General features: G+C 33.6%; 2 protein-coding genes across 9 annotated transcripts in view; one reads left to right on the top strand and one right to left on the bottom strand.

Moving 5' to 3' along the window:
* LOC116338345 (transient receptor potential-gamma protein) overlaps positions 1-10,463 on the top strand; it is a 17,425-nt gene extending 6,962 nt beyond the window's left edge. Inside the window, 13 exon segments of the mRNA XM_031763532.1 lie at positions 35-339; positions 401-431; positions 791-894; positions 971-1,050; positions 1,200-1,325; positions 1,577-1,772; positions 2,169-2,363; positions 4,393-4,434; positions 4,662-4,845; positions 6,356-6,688; positions 6,861-7,148; positions 7,440-7,558; positions 7,625-10,463. Of these exon segments, the coding sequence (XP_031619392.1) occupies positions 35-339; positions 401-431; positions 791-894; positions 971-1,050; positions 1,200-1,325; positions 1,577-1,772; positions 2,169-2,363; positions 4,393-4,434; positions 4,662-4,845; positions 6,356-6,688; positions 6,861-7,148; positions 7,440-7,558; positions 7,625-7,897 (2,276 nt within the window). The 3' untranslated portion in view covers positions 7,898-10,463.
* On the bottom strand, positions 8,901-17,575 carry LOC116338343 (neuroligin-4, X-linked). Of its 8 annotated transcripts, none has more exons than XM_031763524.1 (10): positions 17,471-17,575; positions 14,152-14,576; positions 13,741-13,876; positions 13,266-13,665; positions 12,559-13,195; positions 12,329-12,462; positions 12,062-12,249; positions 11,525-11,959; positions 11,272-11,441; positions 8,901-11,149 (listed from the first exon to the last, which is right to left on the bottom strand). In XM_031763524.1, exons 2-10 carry the CDS (start codon positions 14,409-14,411, stop codon positions 10,636-10,638), a joined length of 2,874 nt encoding a protein of 957 aa, XP_031619384.1. In that variant the 5' UTR covers positions 14,412-14,576; positions 17,471-17,575; the 3' UTR covers positions 8,901-10,635. The 8 variants fall into 8 exon arrangements, with proteins under 8 accessions (XP_031619384.1, XP_031619387.1, XP_031619385.1 ...); XM_031763527.1 differs by having other exon boundaries at positions 17,408-17,509; XM_031763525.1 differs by having other exon boundaries at positions 17,387-17,498.
* Positions 17,576-20,422: the final 2,847 nt, after the last annotated feature.

The following is a 20,422-nucleotide window of genomic DNA, read 5'->3' as shown; positions in this document are numbered from 1 at the left end:
TATACAAAATATGTGCAAAAAAGAAAGCAAATAGTTCTCACAATTTCAAATAACCATTTCTTTTTATTTACAGGGTGAGCGGTAAGTTGTTCTATGTAAACGGTTCCCATATACCATGTCGTATTTTCTCCTCTTTCCGGTTCAGGTTTGATATGGAGCGAAGTGAAGCAACTATGGGACATTGGGCTTCAAGAATATGTGAATGATATGTGGAATGTTATAGATTTTGTAACAAATTCGTTATACGTGGCAACGGTCGCCTTACGCGTTGTCTCTTATTTTCAAGTACAAAAAGAAATGGTGAACAATAAAAATGCTCCTGATTTGCCTCGCGAGCAGGTGAGTTAAATTGTGATAAAGTTAAAGGTATTTTGATAAAGGTATATATATTTATTTGCAGTGGCATTCATGGGATCCAATGTTGTTATCAGGTGAATGCTTTTTCTCTAGCATCCGATAGGTTCCTCTCATTCTGAGACTAGATCAACTCTATTGAAAAGTTTTCATTGTTACACAAGCGTTCAGAAAGACATACATTTATGCGAGCAATTGAATGATGCTTGCATCATTTGATGCGCATCGCTAGTGCTTTCTTTATGCGTTCGGAGCACTTCGTGCGCTGCCGAAGATCCGAATGTATGGCAACAGCACAATCGATGCGCATCAAATGATGCAAGCATCATTCAATCGCTCGCATAAATGTATGTCTTTCTGAACGCTTGTTGTTACAGCACAAATTGAAATGCATTTCAATTAACTCGATGCTCTTCTCTTCTTTTTTCCATGTCAGAGGGCCTATTTAGTGCAGCGAATATATTCAGTTCGCTGAAATTAGTTTACATATTCTCAGTGAATCCCCATCTTGGGCCACTTCAAGTGTCACTTTCACGTATGGTAATTATACCACATAATATTGTAACTGACACATATACATAGTAGCATTTATTACTGAAAATATTATTGCATATAGGTAATGGACATCATGAAGTTTTTCTTCCTCTATGTGCTCGTGTTATTTGCCTTCAGTTCAGGTCTCAATCAGTTGCTATGGTAATTATATTTTATTGTATCTTATCTCTTTGTATAAAAATCTATCCATAAAACCGAAGTGAATACTTTTTTTATTATTTTTTCTCCTGTATCGATATTATTATCGTTTGCTGTTCATTTGGTTTTCTTTTTGTTTTACTTGCCCTTAGGTACTATGCGGACTTGGAAAAAAGACGCTGCCCCGAATTGAATTTTAGCAATAACTTTACTCCGAATGATACGCAAACAATGGCAGCCGACCATAATGCCTGCTATGTTTGGAGACGATTCGCTAAGTAAATAAACCCTTTATGTGTATACTATTGCACAGTGTACACTGTACAATGTGCAAATTTTTTGCGCGTTTGGTTTCTATTCATTCAAAAGTTATTTTAAAGTTGAAAAGATTCAAAAAGTGAAAATCTCGAATTGAAAACTCTCTTTTATTCGTCTGACAAAGTTTTTTTAATAGAATTTTACGTTTTATATGAACTTAAGATGCCAACAGCATTGTCTTAAATGAATTCACATTTTTTTTTCTCCACAGCTTATTTGAAACAACACAAACTCTGTTCTGGGCCGTTTTTGGTTTGGTCGACTTGGACAGCTTTGAATTGGAAGGCATAAAAATATTTACACGGTTCTGGGGTATGCTGATGTTCGGAACATACTCTGTGATAAACATCGTGGTGCTACTAAATCTTCTCATTGCAATGATGAATCATTCGTATCAGTTGATATCGGTGAGCTTCTATTTACGTCATATAAACATTTATTTTGAATTCCAATGTAAAGCAAAACGAGAAAAGACGAATAAAAAACCATGATGTCAGTTCAACACGATTAAAAGTACATTTATATCCCATCGTTGTACCTCAGATGGTGGTAATGTTCATTGTTCAAACTGATATGGTTCAGCATCATCAATTTTTAAAAGATCCATAACTGACCAGTAGCCCTTTCGACAGTTGTGTCACTATGAAAGAAATATTGTTGATTCTATTTTTTCAACATAATTTTCCATCATAAAATGATTTATCATTCTATTGTTTTATGCTTCTGTTGCTACGTGCTTGCTCATTTTTCTTTTATTTTATTCTTTTTTTTTTCTTTTCCATTTTTTTTTGTCCTTGTGATAGGAACGGGCTGATGTGGAATGGAAATTCGCAAGATCTAGATTATGGATCAGTTATTTTGAAGAAGGCGGTACCGCTCCACCACCGTTTAATGTTATACCAGCTCCCAAATCAATTTGGTACATTTTTGAGTGGATGAAGAAAAAGTTTTTCGGCCGTTCAAAAACCATAAAAAAAGAACACATGAAAACCATTCGGGTGAGTCATTTTAGATTAGAATGTTTCATTATTATACGAAAAATTGCATTTTTCCAGTCAATCCAATTTAATTGAAATGTTAAATTAAACATGAATAAAGTATTTGATTTGTTTTATCATCCCGAAAGAAAAACAAAGAACAAATGACTTTTACGATGAAACACATCGACATGCCGTAATTGATGCTACTGAAATATAACCGAATATAACCATTATGAGCACCAAATGTGATAATCCGAACTGTTCATCGTTAGTAAAGGAAAAACGATTTACATGTCTCTCGTTTCACTGTCAATGTCGACGCGAAACGATAAGGGGTCGGATCCAAATGCCATTTTCTATTATCCACTCTGTCCTCAGATAATAATATGTCTTGCAAACGACTTGTTTTTTTTTCGCTCATCACCTAGTTCTTTTTGTGACACAGCCTATATAACGTTGTGTTCATCAGTATTTTTCCGGTTGTGTGTTTACTTCTCGTTATGTTTATTCATCGTGCACACCATCACGTTCGAGAATGAAAAAGCGTTTAATCTGTGAAACATTACAAGAAAAAAAAATACTTTACGTGATGTTGAAGTCTTATTCTTTTTCCATGCATACCAACTACGAAAAGAGACACTACGTCGGTGCAGAAATAATCTACAATTAGGAATAGGCAACAATGTCCCAAATTACAATTTCATCGTTTTTCAAGCAGGAAATCACGAATCATATTAAATATATATTGCAATAAAAAAATGTGCCCATGCCAACAATGGAATAAATAGGGATTTGGCGCATCAATCGTAAAATAATTGTCTTTTTTAATGAGTTTTCTTCGAGTTAGTATATAAAAAAATGTTCATTGAATCTACCGATATTTTAGTGCTGTAACTTACTCACACCTACAATGATTTTCCATATTTTCTTGGTTGAGTGTCTCTTTGGAAATATCCTTGCTTAATATGTTTCATACTCCGCATATACACCGCATATTGAGTGACGGCTGCTAAATTCATTATTCGCAGAGTTTGGTTGAACATTAAATGTACGATGATTTGAGCCATGTGTTGAATTACACTGTTTTTCTACTCTGTACATGTGTCAAATCTTTTGTGAAATATTATTTAGCACCAAACTAAAACACAACAAAACTCTCTAGATGATTTGAGTATATGACAAAAAAAAAGACACGTCCATCATTGTAATTTGGATTGTTTGCACAAAAGACAAACATATGAGCCATCATACATGTTTGTCATTCATTATTGCACCAACGCACTCAAGTCCTGGATTCCATAAGACACACCAGCACCGTAAATTATGATATGAAATGATAATAATAACTTCGAAAAGTGAAATAAACATGGAAGGTTTGTGACTTTTGTCGACGAATGTTCAAGATGAGAGACGAATGAAAAATGAAGTTGAATTCCACAACAGAAACTTTTGCATATACTGATACCGTACTGTGATAAGGACGAAGAAATGTAGTTGAAAGAAAATAAAACAAACCAGAATTGAATCATTAAATAAATAAATTTCTACGTAGACATTATGATTGTTATCATTTACATAATTTTGTTTGCATTATTTCTGATTTCTTGGAAGAAATCTTCAGGAAATTCATGAGAACGGAAAAATATTCGAGTGTAAATCAAACATTATTATAAATGTAGATCAGAGAAAATATAAAACATAATATCGAACCTCCGATTTATGCGGTCTTAAAATTTGGTTAAAACACATTTCGGAATTTCCTCGATAGAAAAACTATTTCCCAAAATTACATTGTATATGCATTGAATTACGATATTCTTCATTGGTGACATAAAAACACTCGAAAAGTGTAAAAGCAAATGATTTGTCAACAGATTTATATCAATGCCTGTGTTGTTTGTCGTGCAAATTGAAAACATTTTTATGTATTCCTCCCTTTCATGTTAAATGTGACATTTCATTTTTGCTCCCATTTATGATGCATTTAATTCAATTTTACCAAGCTCATTCGATTATTGTGCTGTTTTTCTTTTTCATTTTGACGCAGAAGAAAGCAAAACAAGCAAATGAACGGGAATTTAAATACCAGGTGAGTGTTGAAACGGATGGCGGTACATGGCCACATCCATGTTTGCTTTGTGTGCAACTACAGTACAAGCAATAAGCTTCACATACACACCGTATTACAGCGTGTGTTCTTGTAGTATGGAAATCAAACAATCCCATTGTGTAAATACTGAATTTTTGGTTGTCGCACGTTCTTATTCCATATTTTCTTTTGTTTGTGGTACGATGATTACTCTGTTTGGCGAACAGCAAATTATGCGAAATTTGGTGCGTCGCTATGTAACAGTACAGCAGCGTAAGGCTGAATCGCAAGGTGTCACAGAGGATGATGTAAACGAAATCAAGCAAGATATTTCGGCATTTCGTTGCGAAATTGTTGAGATACTCAAAGGTAGCGGCATGAACACAAGTACTGTGTCAGGACAAGGAGCTGGTAAGTAAAAAAAGCAATTCATGTACAAAAAGATGTTTTTCTAACGATAAAAATACATATTTTTCGATGCAATTCACTCGGTAAATTGAACACGGTTTTCGTGATGTTTGCTCGCGTGATAGGAAATTGAAATAGTCAGCGAACTCAACTAAACCAAAGAAGAAAATATATATTATGTAGAGCAAATTTACTAGCGGTTCAGTTAATGCATTTCTAAATTGAGCCAAATGTGATATGTCATTTTAAATACAGTTATATATATTCAAGACATTTTCAAGTGTATGTGCCATTTTGCTTAGTGGCTTCAAAAGAATAAGAACAAAACTCAATACGTATAGCTTTGACATGATAGCATTTTCGCTGAAAATGTCAGAAGCATCTGCGCCAACATAATTTATGGCAGTCGTACAAAACATTGTTCCACTCTTTTGCCAAAAAAATCTTTTTTAAAGCCGTACGCTGAAATGTTAGATTCACTTACTGATCTATCTACAAACTGAACATGAATAGGAAAAAATGAAACGGAAAGAAACAGAAAAATAGAGCATTTCAGAGGATAAAATTTATATAAGCATAAAATATTAAACCAAGAATGGGAAACGAGCTGTAAATTTAACCGGATCGTCATGTGCCAACGCACCCAAGGGTGTTGCGCACATTCTGGTACTTGTTGAGCAATTTTATAGTTGTTGTTTTTTTTGTTACGTGAATATTTTGTCCGCATTTTGTGCATTTCGTATACCAACACGTCCACAATTGCCAAAGTTCAGACGGCTGCGTTATTTTAATAGCAACAAATAAAAAAGAATTTTATTACACACTGTTTCAATGTGTCCCATAAATTTTCATATTATTTTTCCATAAAATTCTCGTTCAAATTTTTTTAGACGAAACATTAATGATTCGCAAAATAAGCTTTAAGCCAACATTTGATATCAGTAAAATGAAAAAAAGCACATATTCTAGTAAAACTTTAATTGAAATTACGCGTTGACGTCCATGCTGGAATACGTGCACTGAAGTGTTTGATTTGATGAGGTCTGACACAAATCCATTTACAAAGGTATCAACATCAATTCAGTTACATTGGTAGGCATTCAAACTTAAGTGAGCATATTTAAATACATTAGAATATAAGTACATTGTATAAACAAGCAGAAGAATGTTCGAGCCCAAGTTATTGCTCATGAATCTATGTGTGTCAACTCAGTACATAGTTTTTTGTTCAGTATTTCGACAGTTTGTGTTAATATGACAGACTTCATCGTTATATATTTACTACCTTGCGCTCTTTACACCCAGAATATAGTACATAAATTTCTGTCTTGACTAATCCGTTCTTTGTTTGTAAAACTCTGAATGCCAAATATTAGTATTGCTTCAGTTCACATTAGAACGCGTTCTCGCGCATGAGAGTACACGAAAAAAGTTCGCCAGGCACCAAACATCATATAAACAGATGGAGTTAAACATCACATTAAATTATATTTTGTTGTTGGTCTTTTGACAGGAGGAAAGAAGAATCGTCAAAAGGAACGACGCTTGATGAAAGGATTCAATTTAGCGTTGACAAGTACACAAGGTATGAATGCATTAGCTCCAGTAGCCGAATTCATGTCACCATTTCATTCAGGCAGCGAAAATTGCGACTACTATGGATCAACATTTGCGGGCCTACTGAATGCCAATCAATCTGGAATTACACCTCGACGAAATCCAACAATGTACTCAATGCAACAATATTCGTCGTCACAGAGTTCGTTCAGTGAATCGTTTGGCACCATTGGGCGCTTGGGTAAAATTGGATCGAAACTACGCAATACATCGCAAAAGAGACGATGGGGTAATTGAATAACAATTTACGTGTATCGAATTAAGAGAAAAACCATTCTAATCAAAATACATTTACTAATTTTCGATGTGCATCTTTTTTGTTTACTTACGATACTCACCTATCCAAACAAATACATACAATACGCATGCGAAACATCAAAATAAATCAACTAAAATTGAAGGTACATTGATTGAAGCGGCACGTCATGGCACCGGCAGTGTATCACGTTTTATTGGACGATCACGCTCCGAAGATTCCGTATGCAATTCAATACCTGCAAACAGTGCGAACAACAATAAAGGATCAGCCAGTCGAAGCAATAGTGCCGGTTCCGACGAAGGTGTCACTGCATCTCCAACTGATTCAAATCCAAGTATGGACAAACCTGACGTTAACACCGCTCCTACTACTAAATCTTCTTCTTCTTCTGCTAAATATAAAAACAAAGACCATCATGCGCATTTATATGGTAGTAGATGTAGTGACTTGAACTCATTGTCATTCTGTGTTTGAATTTAACTTTCAGATTATTTTATTTTTTTTTTAATAGCATTTAACATAATGCTATAGACATTCATAAACACATTTGCATGTTTTATGTAGGTTGTAAGTGAGCACGAATCGATAAAATCTGTTGGAATGTCTATCTCTTTTATTTCTCATTGAGTTGCTAATTGAATGCATGTCCTTTTTTATCTGTGCACACTCAACTGCGTCCATTAAAATTCACTTTTCGAATGTTTCTTTTTTTCCTGAAAAGGATTCGGCGCCTTGGCTGCGCTAAAACGAAAGCGGAAAAAGTTCAGCAAAAGTCGAAATACAAGTCCTGTTTTAGAGCCATCGGCACCATCAAAAACCGAATCTAGTCCAAGTAAAAAGGTACATTTCAATATTGCACATAGTTAAATTTGCATATTTGCAACATTTTATTTTCCAATTGGTTAGATCCTTAAACGAGCATCGAGTGTGCCATCACGTGCGGAAGACGAGAAAAGTCAAACGCATGACGGTGAACAAACAAGTAAAAGTCCAGAATCATCACAACATGAAGGATTGACTCCTTCAACAACCGACGAAAGTGTAAAATTTTCGACGGCACTACTGGATCCATTGTTGCGACAGACACATTCCCTAAACGAGTCTAGCTCACACGATATACCACAGTTGCCCAATGTAACACCAGTACGCGGACATATTAACTATCAGGGATGGCTTTAATATCATCAACACTGTTATCGCTTTCTAACTTCCACTATTTATCAACGTTGCACTTTCAATCGAATTTCCTATATCTCGTCGCCAATCATTTCGCAAAATGACATTGTCTCACAACGAAAATCAATTTCACATTCCTGAACCAAGTAAACACAAAACGAAGCTAACTTTCGTAGCGAACATGAGAAAGAAACGGGAAAGAAAGACAGTATGTATGTTTGTGTCAGTGGGAGATTGGGAAAGAGAGAAAATAGTTGAAACAAAAATGGTTAATTTGTTGAATTTCATAATATTCTCCACCCATTTGAAAGTTCAGCATACATTCTCATAAGTTGCTTCATTTCGATAAGCAGAAACTGAAGAACTTTAGTGGAAACTTTAAGTGACCTGATTTTCGTTCTCGTTGAATTTGCTCATCAAACCAAGCAAACAACAGCAACGATAGAAATTGAAGAGTGGAACGAAGTAAAAATATCAAGAGAGTACATTTTTGGCAACACAACAACGAATATTGAACAGAGCCAGTCAAGATGAAATTTATAACTAAGTTTTCCGAAGAGAGAAAAGAAGCGAGAAAAACTGCTCGCGAGAGACAAGAATTACAGATAATTTACATAAACACACGACAGCGTAAAAAAAACACCACAGCATAAACAAACTTGAACAAAACAAGAATTGCACATACGAATTGCATCACATTCAGCGTAATTAGAATGACTGCATTTTGCACAGACAGAAATATAAACGCATACACGCGAACATTGGCAAATAAGATTTTGAGGTTCAACTTAACGCGCAAAGCTAACATCAAACACAAGCCATGACTAATCGACCGAAAATCCAGATAAGTGAGTGTCCTGAAAACTGTGGATGTCGACAGTAATTGAATTTCAAAGTTTAAAGACATACCAAATTGTGGTTTCGGCATTTCAATGCAAACAATTTTTCACAACAACATAATGGAATTTTCTTAAAACAAATCAAAGTTTGTCATCATTTTGAATTTTATTATTCCACTTTATTCATAGTTTTGCATCAATGTTATATATTTTAAGAAAATACATTTATCAAAATCTGTTTTCTTTGTATAACTACTCTACATCATGTTTGTTTAAGTTGTTTTAGTTTGATTTTTATGATTAAATCGATGTTATGGATACGATTTATGCGTTTTATTTTCATGGAAAAATTCCTTTAAATACTATATCGCGATATTTGTATATTTTAAGCCGAACATATATATCTCGAGTTTATTTACATCTTTTAAAATTTTACGCCCTATATCTGTTGTGTCTATATGGAAATAATAGCTTAAATGAATCTTAAACATCTACTACGTTTTAATAATCAAAAAATGAAATTACAAACTAACGAAACTATTATTCAAAAAATTAAAATTGATTTGCACTGTCGTTAAAACGCGTTACGAGCACAAAACGATTCAAATTACAAACCTACTATACTAAAACTATGCACGATTGGACGGACGGATAAGGTCGACGATACACAAATACAAAACAGTACGTGGACATACTTAACACAATACATAAAACTAAAATATAAACTTAGGAAAAAATGAACTTATAGATGAAGTACACAAATTACATTTATATAGACCATACTAAATGAAAAAAAAAATCAATACGAATTATGCGAAAATCTAATATCGTTCTAAAGAGAGACGCATAGTCAATGTAGTTAATATAAATACAAATAAAGAATCTGGTTAACAACAATTGGTTTCGTGCATTCGGCCAATATTCTTTGCATAGAAATTTAGCTGTCCGAAACATACTATATACCTTTTGATTTGGTTAAGGCACTTTTAAAGAGCACATTTTATTTCACAGTATTATTGCTTCAATTCAATTACATTTAACCATTCAACTATTTTCTTTGCATTTATTTTATATCGAGCAAATGTATCGATGAGATCTACGTTCTATATGTTTTTAATTCGGTTTTTCAATGTGATCAAAACGGTGCACATACTCATTGTGTTTAAATGAAACAAAAACAAAACACTATTCCAATTGTCAACTATGACAAATTACACCTATCACCGAAAAAAAAAATCGAATTTAAAATTAAGACGAAAGCAAAAATTCTCTCAAAACAAATTTAAGAAAAATCGTTACAAAACAGAAGAAGCAATAGTCTTTAAATGAAATTCTCAGTAGGTATTTCAATGTGGATAAAATTATTTTTTTTAAAATAAAGATATTATTTTCCAACATGAAATCGCCGAACATATAGAAGAAGCACTATCCCGTGTACGAATGAAAGAAATAACATGGTTAACATAATTTTAATTATAGATTACTAAAACCGAAATGGATACATAGTTTATTACAAACTGAGCCTATTTATTATACACCCAAAATGTCCAGTTGATGAACATACAATTTAAGAAGAAATGAATGTACTTTTTTCATTCTTTTATTTTATTATTCATGTGACTAAATGATAAATGGATGATTAATTGTTGATTTTGATTATCTTTTTTGTTCTAAGCTCATCGGTTTCGCGTTTATTGATTTTGTGTTTTTTTTTTACAAAATATATTATTGGTGGCACTACACTGAAGTAAAGAAGTAATAATAGTTAGTGACAAATGTTATCAGAAGAGATATTATTTCAATAAATTCGTGAAAAATGATGTAACTGATGAAAAGAACTTTTTTCTTACACATTTAAAATCCTTAAAAAAAATCAGCCTATTAAATGTTTGCTGTTTTGAATTAAACTTCTGTTTGTGGGATACCTTCAATGAGGTGAGTTTTACTCGATTTAATACTTTTACGGGTCGTTGGAATTGGCGTCGTTGACAATTTGTACTCAGTTGGACTTTCGTCAGTTGAAATAGTTTCGCGTGATTTTTCATAATTACTTAATAGATTACGACCATCTTCATATCTTCCGCGTGGATTTGTCGATATACTACGGTCATTAAACTTTTTGTCGATTGTATCACGCGGTGTTGGAGTAACAGGTGATTCTTTCAGCGAAATTGCACCGCTATGCAATGACGTTTGGCTGTTTGTTTTCGTAGTTTGAGTAATTCCCAACGAACTGGGTGAACGAAGTGATGTTGTATCCTGAATTGATTTCGGTGGCTTTGTATCCTTGAATTCGTAGATGTTATCCGGCGTTCGTAACGGATTGGTTTGTGCTCCTTTATTTTCGATGCCAAGCACAGCATCCGATTCACCGGCATCAATAAATATATCACCGTCATAAAATCGGTCGGCTTGTCTAAAATCATACGAAAAAATGCCATAAAAGCAATTCACTTCGAATAAAATTCCAAAATTTGGCTCAATTTACCGTTTGGCATTGAGCAAAAAAAAAGGGAGAATGCAATGAAAGCAATTTACCTTTTAGCGTTCCTCCATAGTATGCAACACATGACAACAATAACCATTAGGAACATGCATGCTCCCGTCATACTCCAAAATGCTATTTGCAAAGGTTCCCTTGGCTCCCACCACCATTCCGTTGAAGGTGGATATGTCGGTACAAGCACCCCAATCACAGTTGGCAAGTACTAAAGAGGAAAAAAAATTGAAATTTCGATTGGCAACGATATTCAAAAAACAACACCAAGCGCTATTGCTATTGGCAATTTACCTGAGACCAAAAAGCAGATTCGGTTTGTCGAAAGTTCAGTAATATCGATGAATTGTATGTCGTATTTAAATTTAAATATTTTAATTCGCCATCTTTTGCCATATCGAAATGAATGCCAAGCACTTGTTGTGGTGTCGGGTTTCCGTAGCGAGCAAAATCAGTGTATGTTTTCATAAAGAAATGACTCATATTTCGATCATTGTCGGTCCACATATTTCGCTCCAAACGCAATTTCTTTGGGAAAAATTCGGTATCCATAAATGGTGCGCCAGTCAAGAAGAAATGCTCTGCATCGTGTGACACTTTTCGCCATTCTGGCAGCTTAAATGCTTCAACCGTTGTATTCATTACATACCAATAAACTGGCACTTTTTGCTGAACAAGCAATTTCACCATTTTGTCGACCGGTGCTCGGTACCAAAAGTCAGACAATAGCTACATTGTTTCGCGAACACAAAAAACACACATACGCAAAATAAATTAATAACTGAATTTTGAGGGAAATTGAGTGAAAAAATGGGATAAAAAGTAACTTACATGAATATATTGTTCACGAATAAATGTTGTATTTTTCGGATTAGGCCAATATGTATACATATATTTTACCGCTTCGTATACTCCAATTGGATTCAATGTATAGTTATATCGTAAAACCAGCTCTTTAACTTTTTGATCGAAAAACTTTTCGGTCACTTCGTAGTATGGGGACAGTGTTTCATTTTGTGCTGAAATCAGATTAAAATGGTATAAATTATTGCTTGTGTATTATTTTTGTTGGTCAATATTTGTTTTAATTTTACTCACAAATAATATAGGCAGCTTCTTGCATTGTAACACCTGTCATATAATGTAATTTTGGATTAAATTGACGTTTTCTAATGAGTTCTTCTGGCGTTTTACTCAAAAAGTGCCAATCTGCTTCTCGCCATCCTTCATACCTAAGGGGAGAATCACAAACGAAAAGAACGAATAATCGAAAAACAATTAGTCAATAATCTAAAAAGAATCAAAAATAGAAAAGCAATCCTTCATACCAGTTATCTCCTGGAAATGTGAAATTATTTTCAAGGACAGGGCCCCATGGAATATTTCCAACTTGTGGATTAAATTCAGCGTTGCCAAGTTCATAAAAACTTCTACCTCGTGTCAAACAGTTGACAATTTTCCATGACGATTCAATTGAACAGCCCAATAGCTGTGCATACACACGTGTTGTATTTTGAGCTCGATATTTATCTTGAATTAAAGCCCAATCGGCTAGCGCAGATCCACTTGTGGCTATTACTTTAGTTACAATGTCGCGAGTTTGAGGGGCCACCATTAATAAGCCCGCCGATGCTGCTCCAGCGCCTGGACCAAACAAAGTTATCGACTGACGATCTCCGTTGAAAAATTCAATGTTATCATACACCCATTTTAATGCCATCGATTGATCCAATATACCATAATTCCCGGGTGAATTTTCATCTCCAGTCGATAAAAAGCCGAGTGCACCCAATCGATAGTTTATGGTTACCACAACCACCTTGTAAAATGTCACCATTACATGGGCGGGAAATGTATTTGAGGCGCCATGTGAAAAATCACCACCATGAATATAAACCATGACTGGATATTTTTGAGCGATTCCAGCCTTTACACTGGGTGAAAACACATTGAGGTACAAACAGTCTGAAAAATCAATGAATAATAAAATTTAACATTAATTATTAATAATTATTTCACATCAAATTGAAATTACCTTCGTCCATGTCGCGGATACCTTTTGTGGCACCTGTATATCTTACTGGTTGTGGGCATGCTGGACCAAAATCTACGGCCTGCATTAATTGCCAACCACGATGTGGTCGAGGTGGCTTAAATCGTCCCTCCATTGTGGGTGGCAGAGCATATGGAATACCCAAAAATACTGAGCATTCACCTGTTATGCGATCAACTTGACTGTGCCAAGGACGGTAAAAACTTTTCGGATCGGGATCGTCATACAATCGAACCTTAAATCCTTGCACTTGACCATAGTTTGTTGTCACAAAAACATCTCGGTCCAATAGCAACGAATCACGTCTTTGCGCACCTTGTAAATCCTCTCTCCATCCACCCAATATTCCAGGGAATGGAGTTTGAACGTTTTGTGGATTATTCTGATATTGATGAATAAAAATGTATATTGCATTTTATTTTATTTTTTACTTGTTTATAATTTCAGCAGTACTAACCGGATCATATTTGAATTTATCTTCACCAAGAGGAACACCCTGTGGGTATTGAGACGGAAGTTTTTGTCCAGGATATTGGTAACCGTAACCATTTGGCTGATAATGTCCATATCTGCGATCGTTATATGTATATGTCCTGCATAACACAAAAACAGAATAAGACAAAAGTGTAAACACATATGTATGCAAAAATTTAAATAAAACATGAACTGCACATGATTGCTCATGCATGGTTCCTGTTAGTAAATTTGCATACTCCGTACATGTCTGCATTTTGTCGACTAATGAAGTTTTATTGTTTATTTTTGCCATTTGTTTCCCATATACGATTTTTATGTGTATATTACTTCGAAACAGAAGTTAAATTCAAATTCGAGAAAAATAAAGTTCAAACAATTTATTTAAATTTACCGATATTCTGGATCGCCTGGATTTGGCCATTGATAATTATAGTCTCCTTCACGACTGTACCATCTCGGATCGCGCGTTGAATACAGCTGACACTCACATAAATATGGCAAAACTAAAAATACGACACAAAGCATCCAATTGTGCCAGCTCAAGTGTCTGGTTTCATTGAATTTCCTCTTTTTCAAAACACTTTTGCACTTGAAAATTTGTTTTCGCTGGTGATTTATCGCCCTCTTAGCATGATTCATAGTCAATGGCATTTTGTTAGGAGTTAAATCTATTTAACTGTTTTAATGGCTGGGTTTTTAATTAACTGGGTTCAATTCATACACTTATCACTACTTGACCATAATGTGGCTTGTGGAATGCGTTTCTATTACACACTTTCTTTGTTTTCATTGGCCGATAACACTGCACTAAGGCTTCTGAAAATGCATAAAAACTCATTAATAAATTCAAAAATTTTCAAAATATCGAGATTGATTTTGTTCATTTCTAATCATCTTTTCTCAAATAGAATCAAGTGATTTATTTGAACTGTCCTTCTCAAATAAATGATTTTTTTTGGACTACAATAATTCAAATCATTCGATGAAAAATGTAAGAAATATTTTGAAAATTATAATGCGTCATGCATATTTTATGTGAGTTTTTCAAATCACAAAACCTCAAATAAATTGATTTGAGCTGCATGGCTCAGTTTTTATTTAGTCAGCATAATGACTCACACAAATTGACTGCACCTTTAACGTTCGCAAAAAAGTGCAACATTATTTCGTCGTCATAGAAACATTGTATCGGATTTTTAAAAGTTCAGCACTTGAGCGTCATGGTAAAATTGAATATGCGCAATACAATAATTAAATTTATTTTGAAGTTTTCCGAGTAGTCAACATAGAGACTGTAAACAAAACTTGAGGTGAATAAACCAAACATAATCGATCGAAAACCGTGAAATTTTCACAATGAAAGTATACCGAAATACTGAGTTAATGGCAAAAAAGAAGAACAACGGTCGATTGAAGAAAAAAATGTACAACAACTTTGTAATATAAAAGAAAGAGCGGAAAGACGGTATTGAGTAATTTTTGTAAACCGACACACCTCAATACAAATTCACAAAAACACCAGCTTTGGTATGAATAGAATAGAACGATACCTATATTCAATGCGCGTTTCTGGTGTCATTAAACGAAGCACACGTTTCATTTAATTATTAATTTACTTTAGACCAGACAACGAAAACAAAACCTGAGTATATTGAGACTGTCGTTCATCATATATATATATTATAAAATTTTATATGAAGCCAATACAAGAACGAAAAAATGAATTTGTTAATATTGACCCACACCGTCACGCACACAACCTCATCAATCGTTCACATTCGCAATATGTTATTATTCAACAACAGAAAAATTCAATAGCGAACATATTGTCATGAGAGCGATCGAATGAAAGAGAATAAATGTGAATGTATACGACGAGTTTCTATAGTTTTCAGCGTGTGCGTTTTGACTTTTATGTAGCATTCGGTAAAAACAGGTTTTATATTTTTTTAGTATACGAAATATAAACAACAAACACGCATATAAGTCTATATTGCACACAAGTTCTTCACACACCGTAAACACAACGTTAATTTTGTTCTTTTATATGTTTATCTGTCGCCAGCAAAGACATATTTTTTTTATTTTAGAATCAAACATATCAATGAAATTGCCTCTAAAATTGCAGCCCAATGTTTTGAGAATTATTGCTTAAAATGTGTGAAGCGAAGACTGTGGACAGCTTCGTATGGAATTATAGTCGTTAAAATCGCTGACCAAAGAGAAATTGAAAAAACCCTACAACTGTAAGAACACAAATTCTTTGAAGAAAGAAAGAGAAACAGAGACTTTTGGACATTTTTCGTCTTTTCTTTAGAAAACTTCTTGAGCTCACAAACAAACACAAATACATGCACGAGTGGTAAGAGAAGTATGCGGTATTTTTAGCCGTTTTCGAGTCTCGCTCTTCACTTTTCACCATTTTCATTGTTTTCTTTTGCGATGCTTCTTCATGAAATGCAAAAGCGTATGCTTCAAACTACACAACATTAAATATTGGAGGCACCGATATCGACTGGTTTTTTAAAAAAAACTTTTCTCCATTACACCAAACAGCGTTTTTTACAAAGTAAAAACGATCACGCACTTTCAAACAAATCGAATTCATTGAATTATTTTATTTTTTGTGTGTTATTTATTCTCTACTTGTGAGCACAAAATTGGAACAAATATTTAAATTGAAAAAATGCACACTACATGTTGCATGTTTGTAAAATTAAAATATGAATATTCATAATTGTTGTTTATCCATCGTAATCGCGTTTGTAAAACTATTCCTCTCTAAACGTATGTAGTATGTGTGCTGCGTAGCACACAGTTTCACTTTTTCAATCAAGATATTGTGCAATCGAAATTAACCGAGCACAAACACAGAATTGGATGTACCGTGTACCATGTTTTTGCTTCATCTTTTTTTTCTCCACACACTTTTTCTTTCATCGTTATTTCCCAACATTATACATTTTTTTCTCTCTCATCTAAACACAAATCACAAAGTGTGCCACTTCTCATGACTCTCTCTCGCATTGATATTCACAACAACAACTTCACACAACAAAACAAACGAAACAGAACTTTAAACGTTTATAACGATAAATGCACCTTTACATTCACACAAACACCACCACATTCTTTTGCTATATCGTGAATAGTTGTGTTGACTTAATTCGCTCTTTTTTACCTTCAAATTTCGAAATACCTTTTTAAAAACTGAAAACGATACACTCAAACACTTGCATCTATACACATACACACAAAACGAATTGACTAGCGATTCACTTCGCTCCGTTTTGGGAGATCGCTTTGTTTATGATTCACCTGCGACTCCAAATGGAATTGAAGTTTCGTCTTGATTTTTTTTTTGGTTAAATTGCGTGCCAATGTGGATTACACACAACTATCGGTTCTTATTGGCACACATTATGCTTTCAGCCATTGAAATCGGTGAGTAACACAGCGATAAAGCCACATAAAACACAGATAAGATAACAGAAATGTGAATATCAACTGACACACATAAATATTTGAACAATGTTTAGAAACTCATTTGCAATTGGAAAATTGCGTTATTTTTTCGAAAAAAAATTAAATATTATTATAAAAAACTAATGATTTGAAGGGAACACTTTTTATGGTTAAAACTCTACGTAGTAGATCGCCAACGCCCAATACACAGTGCGGTGTGTAATAGCACACAAGTTACCGCTTACTTCTGTTGCGCTTTGCTCGGGTGTACACTTTGATCGACCAGACCAAAAGCCAACCGTGTTTACGTGAAATAACTTTTTCGTGTCTGCAGGTTGTGTAGTCCAATTCGATACTGATTCAGTCGTTCTGTCTTAGCCACAGTTACCATTGCAGTCTTTCTCATTTATTCGCTCTTCGCGCGCTCATCGCAATCGCCTTCATGTATTTGTTTATATATTTGTGTGCGTCTGAGTGTGTATGTGTATTTCTATCGAATTTATTTAATTGTATACAGTTGTTAACTCAACTTTTTTTCTACACTGTATTCACATATAACATTATGGTTTTCATACATGTGTAAGAAACGCAACTTAAAACGGTTAATGTTTCTTAAGCTCCATATTTTGTGGTATGAGAAATTCGTACTCACAATAATTAAGCTCAAGCATCGCGTACGTGTGTTAATTTTTTTTTGCTTTTAAAGATCCAACATTTCGGTGGAATATAACATTTCTTTGCCATTTCCTAATCTCTTTTTTTCTCTTCTTCGCACTTCATTCGGTCCAAACAGATCCGCTTTTATGGTTATTTACTTTTCGCACAACGGTAATTATTGCCCAAATAATGACATAAAAGACATCCATCAACGTTACCAAAGCCAACGAAAAACCTAATGAGCCAAACATCAACGAAACTACCGTTTACGTCTTATTCTTTTGGATTTATTTTCGAAAAGAATAAAATAAATGTTCATGTTCATTAATAGAAATTAATAATTCCTTGAACCAGTTGAGTTTGTTCTTGTGTTTTTATTCTGGATAAAATAAACTTTTCGTACACCAATTATTATTTAAATGATCATTTTTCACTCTTATCCCATTTATTTTGTGCAAATATATAATACAATGTGCACTGCAAACCGCTGCAAACACATTACTCGCTCGTTCGCCTCGCTCTAGTAATAAAATACAATGAATTAATTCAACTTGATGCAAGTTAATTAAGACACCAAACGACGAAATACACACACAATTATGCTTATTAGTTGATTCATGCTTGGGCACAGTACCGCTCTGTAGGTCACAAGATGTTAATAACAGAACACAGCGTGTACAATGCACTCTGTATAAAAACAAAAGCAAATTTTACATTCTTAGTAAGAATTTCTTACTCATTCGAATTTAAAACACACAGATCGCTGTCATCGAACGAATGATTCATACTTATGAGACAACAAAATTCAATCTAATTATCATCGAATGTGTGTGCAGCCTGTGAATGAACAAGTTTCCAAACTAAATACTCGAAGGTTAATTGTTACTTCCGAAGCCAAATAAATTCTATTGAAAAAGAAAACAAAGAAAGATGCGGCAATTTTCATATGTTCTTGCTTCATTGAATTGCCCTCAAAGGTTAATTGTGAAATGAGTCCAGTAAATATATTAAAACTGACAAGCAATATGCACTGGAATTTAAAATCAAAGCGAAACAAGAAGTTTTACTCTCCTTTTTGCTACGTGTCGACGCGTTTATAATTTATTATTTTGAGAAGATAGTAGAAATGTACGTTTTTCATGGATTTTTTTGAAACAAATGTGCTTCAATAGAAATAAATTTAAAAAAGTTTTCGAGAGTACAGTTTAAATATTTAAGTTGACCCAAAAAAAATTGAAATACAGATTATGAATATTGCCAATATGCTCGAATTTATGTGAAGTTAAGAAGGTTACACATTTTTGTTATGGAACTTGATATAATATTAAACTTGAGTGTCAATAATGAAAAATAAATATAAGTTTTTCTTTACAAATCATAAACAACTTAAATGAATAATGTGTTTACATAAAAAAGCATTTCTTGCACTTTTAAATCTTATCTGATAATCAATTTTGAAATTAAGACATTTGATGAAAAAACACATTGTTGCGATGGGATGCAATTTAACGTGTTGAAATTGCTGCGTTTGAATACAAATCAAAGCATTCAATCATTCATCGGAAATTTAGTTGTCATTAGTAAAATGTTGATAAGTTAAACTGCTTTATTGATTTTCTTTATCATTCCATACAATGATATCATTTCATACCTTGATTTCATATATGTACGTATTCTATTTGTATTCATACTTCAAAATATAAACATTTCGGTTAAAACAAATAATAAACGGTGGCATATAGTGGCTAAAAGTGTATATAATCATTGGCTGGTCCTTCGTAAATAAAGTTAAATGGAGGCATTCTTCATTTTCCTGAGATTTTATTACATGCCATAAAATTGCCAGAAAACAAAAATGTTTAGCTGTGGTCGACAAAGTTAAGTAAAAAAAACCAAGTGTAAATATGACTATAAGCAAAAGCACGAACCATTTCTCAAATCCGTACAAAAGATGGCGCGCATATTCACTTGCAAGATTATCTACATCGAAACATATTAAACTATGAAGAAAATGCATTTTTGAATTGTTTCACTGATTTACCAGCTGAAGTTGTTACTTTTTTTTAAAGATAAGTCAATCATCAATTAAAGTAGTTCTGATGATGTTTTGCAAATTTTCAATCGAAAATATGTAGATTTTCAAGAATTTGTGCAAATATGTAAATGTTTGAATGCATTTTAAATTATAAGATGAAAAATGTCTTCAAATTTGTCATAAATCGATGGGTAACCAAAGTTCAAAGGTGATCGAATCTAGTTATTCATTTCATGATGAATTTGATATTTCTTAAAATATCAATATAATCGATCATTTTCCAAATGACGCAACAGAATGTCGATCATATTTAAATTTGGTGTCAAAACCAATTATGTCGCAAGATCCATGGATGCATTGATGTTGATAATTTTTGATGCATTAAACATCAATTTCTGGTTAGATGATTTCCTATGTGTGCTCCAAAAGTTCATCATACGGCTAACAAATATAAGAAATATCGAATATGAGACGAAAAAAACACACACACACAATATATCGAAAC

This window comes from Contarinia nasturtii, unplaced genomic scaffold, assembly GCF_009176525.2.
Source record: "Contarinia nasturtii isolate CC-2019 unplaced genomic scaffold, AAFC_CNas_1.1 Cnas_scaffold_350, whole genome shotgun sequence".
NCBI classification, from domain to species: Eukaryota; Metazoa; Arthropoda; class Insecta; order Diptera; family Cecidomyiidae; genus Contarinia; species Contarinia nasturtii.
The sequence above is the reverse complement of the archived record's forward strand: the minus strand, read 5'-3'. Positions and strand labels throughout refer to the sequence as shown.

Bases quoted from the DNA above. Each gene is read 5' to 3' on its own strand.
- LOC116338343 (XM_031763524.1), bottom strand. From the start codon at position 14,411: ATGCCATTGACTATGAATCATGCTAAGAGGGCGATAAATCACCAGCGA. The intron at 13,877-14,151 runs GTAAATTTAAAT...TGTGTTATGCAG, and splicing joins CCAGGCGATCCAGAATATCG to GACATATACATATAACGATC. The intron at 13,196-13,265 runs GTAATTTCAATT...TTGATTTTTCAG, and splicing joins TATCCGCGACATGGACGAAG to ACTGTTTGTACCTCAATGTG.